At 42.3% G+C, this 5,214-nt stretch overlaps 1 protein-coding gene across 1 annotated transcript; it reads left to right on the top strand.

Moving 5' to 3' along the window:
- The first annotated feature begins 4,110 nt into the window (after window positions 1–4,110).
- Window positions 4,111–4,692, top strand: LOC128773041 (prefoldin subunit 6). The gene has a single exon (XM_053889658.1). It carries the CDS (start codon window positions 4,231–4,233, stop codon window positions 4,618–4,620), a length of 390 nt encoding a protein of 129 aa, XP_053745633.1. The 5' UTR covers window positions 4,111–4,230; the 3' UTR covers window positions 4,621–4,692.
- Window positions 4,693–5,214: the final 522 nt, after the last annotated feature.

Below are 5,214 nucleotides of genomic sequence, written 5' to 3'. Positions count from 1 at the left end.
CTTATGGTGTTGGTTTTGTATATTGTCAATATTGATTGATTTGATTGGGAGCCCTTTCCCTCAGAACCTCAGTCCCAGTCGCGCTGGGACATTCGACGTTGAGGCTAGATTTCTGAGCTAGCCCTGATCTTGGATGCCACCTTCCCTGCCACTTAAAGGCTGTTTGATTTGGGAGGACTGAAGTAACCGCTTTGAACCTCAGTTTCTAGGTCTGTAAAGTGGATACAGGAATTTTAACACTTAACAGGCTTTGTGAGGATTAAAAGAGGTATAGATTACTACCATAGTACTATATATTACTATTATTTGGACAATCATATAGGATAATGAAAGAAAAGAGGGTCATTGCTTCTGTGTTTAATAGGGAAGCAGAATAAACAGTAGTCGCTTTAAAATACCTATGTAAAGCATGCAACGCAGTATGTACAAAAGTAGAACAAATTGGCTATCCAATTGCTGAAGGAACATAGAGGAGTCTGATGAATATGGAAGGCCTAGCCACTCAGTATATGGTGAACAAATGAATGGAAGACTTCTCAAAAATACTATAAGCCAGGTCTTAGAAGAGATACTGGACATGATCCAGCAGAACAAGAGAGAGCATTCTGAAGACTAAAAAATTGTATGGTGAAGAATAGAGATGGGAATTTGCTTGAGGGCAAGCTGATAAACTTGGTTAAAGCAGGAGTACAGTTATGAAAGATGAGCAGAGAAAGAGGACAAGAGTGCCATAGATAGTTTAAATTTGTCACCACTGGTCTGGAGGAGAGAATCACCAACCCACCTGTTAGGTCCTGCAACTCTTGGCCAGCTCCCAATCAGCTGTCAGGCAAGGGTCAAGAGGTGATGATCCTGCTTTAGCCTAGAGTTTAAAATGTCATACATCCCTCCCTTCCAGTGTATAGGATTCCAAAGGGCCTCAGACCAGCTTTTGAAACAGTGTGAAAAGGGATGTGAAAGCCCTACTTTTTATAGTAGGAAGTTTTTTATTTTCCAATAACAACAAAACAAGATTTCAGGAACATCTCTGTTCAAACTTTAAGTGGAACTTTTTATAGCCATAGGCAGTTATTAAGTCCTTTATTAACCAAGTGAGATCCCCACTTTTTTCCTCCCCTACAAACAATATTAAGCAGAAGTATGTTGAGTTTTCTGTGTTTATGATTCTAAGGGCTCACGTGTGAACTTCTCTGCATCTCTGTATGACTTGGTCTTTCTGACTTTCTCTGGAGTGGTTGTTGTTGTTACTCTCCTGTTTCTATGAGTCTCCAAACCCCTCTAGTCTGAACCCAAGGCAGGAAGGGATTCACCTTTGTATTCTAGCTGTATCTTTAGTTTCTACCACAGGGGCAGAAATTATATTTGTTGATATAGCAACAGATGGAATGCAGAAGCAGATATAAGAATCCAGTTAGGCATTAAAGGAATTTCCAAAAATGTAAAACAAAACCGTCTTACCAATTTTTTTTCTTTTTGGTTTGGAAAAAGTTATTTTTCATAAATGAATAAATTAAAAATGTTAACAAGTAAATATTGACTAGTTTTCTTCTCTCATCCTATTTGCTTTCAGTTGTCAAATTATAAAGCTGAATGCTATTCTGTTTCCCATATTAAATTAAAAGCATAACACTTAGGATATCTTCTAAAATTCCCCACCACATTGAACCTATTTTTGAAAATTTTCTTTTGCTAGAAAAAGTACCATTTGCCTCCTTCCTAGGTCCCAGGGAGCCACTGCAGGTATAGATGGTTGCACATGGATGATGTGACCCTATGGGAAACTGTACTGTCCTATGTGTGTGGGACACCTCTTGTTTTGATGGAAAAGTATATGTGTGTGTGGCACCTTGGAGTATAGGGAGGGCAGGAAAGTACCAACAAGGTCAGGTAATGTCATTTATTTTATTTTGTTTTTTAGAGACAGAGTGTGAGCAGGCGAGAGGGGCAGAGGCAGAGAGAGAGAGAGAGAGAGAGAGAGAGAGAGAAAGAATCCCAAGCAGGCTCGGTACTGATTGCATGGAGCCCAATGTGGGGCTCGATCCCATCACCCTGAGATTGTGACCTGAGCTAAAATCAAGAGTTGGATGCTCAACTGACTGATCCATCCCATGTCGTTTATTTATTTAAATTTAACCAAATCAGGTAAAGAAGTTGGCTTAGTCATCAAAAGTTGGTATAACTAGCGGACCCAGTTCATAATGTAACTCCTGTTATATTTTAAACACCCCTGTGGCTAAAGAAATTATAAAGAACAACTTTTTCTCCCTGAGCCACAGAAATTAGGGGGTTTTTTTCCTCCAGAGAAAAGATAAAGAAGCCCGCAGTTGTTGGCCAAGCCCCTACTGTGTATGAATACAAATATTACCTCCTTTGTTCCTCATTACAACCCTGTGAAAGAGATTTTATCCCATTTTATGGAAGCTAAGCTTCAGAACGTTAAGTCACTTTTTCAAGGTTGTTTTACTTCAACCCACAATAAGAAGTACATTTTATATCATGATCACTGAAGAACACACAGACGTACCTTCGCTGAAATAAAGGTTTCAGGAACTAATACTTACCCTTACTATATGCAAATACTGATAGTTTGTTTTACTTCATTTTTGAAAACACTGTTTTGCACCCTGCTAAATCAGTTTCACAACCCATGAATGGGCTAAGATATGAACTGAATTCATGCTCTTTTCAGCAAACAAATACTTTCTCATGAACATCTCTTAAATAATGCATTACCTATATGTTGTGCTTAGTTTTATCTCATAGGACAGAGCTACCTGGACAATCCTAGGCAAAGAAGGGATAGGCCTACTGAGGAACCATACCATAAGATGAAATACTTAGACAAATATGTGATGACATTAGTCCTTTCATTTAGTATGTGAGTAAATGTGGCATTTGCTTTGATTTCTAAAGAAAGTTAATTGTCCACAAAAATAGTAAGTTCACTTATTTGGGGCCATCGACTAGACATGTAGAGTTTATCTTGGCTTCATAGTAAACAGTTATTTCAAATCTTAGTAAATTATAAATTATCTTTAACTTAATTTATGATAGGGTTAAAATGAAAAAACATGACACTTGGGGGGTGAGGTCATGTGAGTACAGAGTAGGGTGTTGGGGAAAGAATAAAAATGGTAGAGGAAGCAGTAGGCAATCCCCAAAATCTTAGTTTAACCCTTCATCTAGTAAACTGAAGATTGCCTAAACTATAGAATAATTTGTTTCATGTTAGATTATTTTTAATTTTTTTAAAAGTTTATTTTTGAGAGAGAGAGAGAGAAAGAGAGAGAGAGAGAGAGAGAGAGAGAGAGAGAGAGAGAGAGAATGAGTGGGGGAGGGGCAGAGAGAGGGAGACACAGAATCCAAAGTAGGCTCCAGACTCTGAGCTGTCAGCACAGAGCCCGATGCGGGGCTTGAACTCACGGACCACGAGATCATGACCTGAGCTGAAGTCAGACGCTCAACTGACTGAGCCACCCAGGTGCTCCAGATTATTTTTATTTTTAAAGGTTTATTTATTTTTGAAGGGGGCAGAGAGAAAGGGAGACAGAGAATCCCAAGCACTGACAGTGCAGAGCCCAACACAGGGCTCAAACCCACAAACTGTGAGATCATGACCTGAGCCAAAATCAAAACTTAAATGCTTAATCTACTGAGCCACCCAGGTACCCCATGTTAGATTATTATTATTTTTAATATTTATTTATTTGGGGGGGGGGGCAGAGGATCTGAAGCCAGCTCTGTGCTGACAGCAGAGAGCCTGATGTGAGGCTTGAACTCAACAAACTGAGATCATGACCTGAGCCAAAGTTGGACACTTAAACAACGGAGCCACCCAGGTCCCCGCCCCCCCCCCCCATGTTACATTTTTTAAAAAGTTTTACTTATTTAAGTGATTTAAGTAATCTCTACACCCAACGTGGGCCTTGAACTCTAGACCCCAAGATCAAGAGTTGCACTCTTCAGACTGGGCCAGCCAGGCACCCCTTACATTAAATTTTTTTAATAGGTAAGTTTTAGCTCTCCTCTCTCTCTCTGTCTCTCTCTCCTCTCTCTCTCTGTCTCTGTCTCTCTCTCTGTCTCTCTCTCTCTCTCTCTCTCTCTCTCTCTCTAGCAGCAGCTTATGCCCGAGTAATGAATGAAAGGCCAGGCCAGAAAGGGGAGCTTGAGTACCTCCCAGAGTGAGACCCTGCGCCCCTCTCCCGCTCCCCGCAGGCCTTCGTCCCCGCCATGGCTGAGCTAATCCAGAAGAAGCTACAGGGAGAAGTGGAGAAGTATCAGCAGCTACAGAAGGACTTGAGTAAATCCATGTCAGGGCGGCAGAAGCTTGAGGCGCAACTAACAGAAAATAATATTGTGAAGGAGGAACTGGCCCTGCTAGATGGGTCCAACGTGGTCTTTAAACTTCTGGGTCCTGTGCTGGTCAAACAGGAGCTGGGAGAGGCCCGCGCCACAGTGGGGAAGAGGCTGGACTATATCACAGCTGAAATTAAGCGATATGAATCGCAGCTCCGCGACCTCGAACGGCAGTCAGAGCAACAGAGGGAGACCCTGGCTCAGCTGCAGCAGGAGTTCCAGCGGGCCCAGGCAGCCAAGGCAGGGGCTTCTGGGAAGGCCTGACCCCGTGGTGGGGGGAGGGGGAGGGGAGGGAATGAGGCAGCTCTAGGGTCTATACTGTAGCTAATAAAATGTGAAAACACCTGAAAAAAAAAAAAAAAAATAGGTAAGTTTTAAAAATAGGCTACTGGGGCGCCTGGGTGGCTCAGTTTGTTGAGCGTGTGACTCTTGATCTCAGCTCAGATCTTGGATCTCAGGGTCATTAGTTGAATGTGGAGCCTACTTAAAAAAAAAACAACAACCGGGGCGCCTGGGTGGCGCAGTCGGTTAAGCGTCCGACTTCAGCCAGGTCACGATCTCGCGGTCCGTGAGTTCGAGCCCCGCGTCAGGCTCCGGGCTGATGGCTCGGAGCCTGGAGCCTGTTTCCGATTCTGTGTCTCCCTCTCTCTCTGCCCCTCCCCGTTCATGCTCTGTCTCTCTCTGTCCCAAAAATAAATAAAAAAAAAAAAAACAACAACCATAAAACATAAAATAAACAAATAAATAAAATAGGCTACTTAAAAATCCCATGGCAGGGATTAGGGGTTGGGGAGGGAGTGGCGCATGCCTGGCTAGCTTGGTTAGAAGAGCATACAACTCTTGATCTTGGAGTTGTGA

This window comes from Panthera pardus, unplaced genomic scaffold (genome assembly GCF_024362965.1).
Source record: "Panthera pardus isolate Hobbes unplaced genomic scaffold, ASM2436296v1 HiC_scaffold_11, whole genome shotgun sequence".
NCBI lineage: Eukaryota > Metazoa > Chordata > Mammalia > Carnivora > Felidae > Panthera > Panthera pardus.
This window is presented reverse-complemented; position numbering and strand designations above follow the sequence as displayed.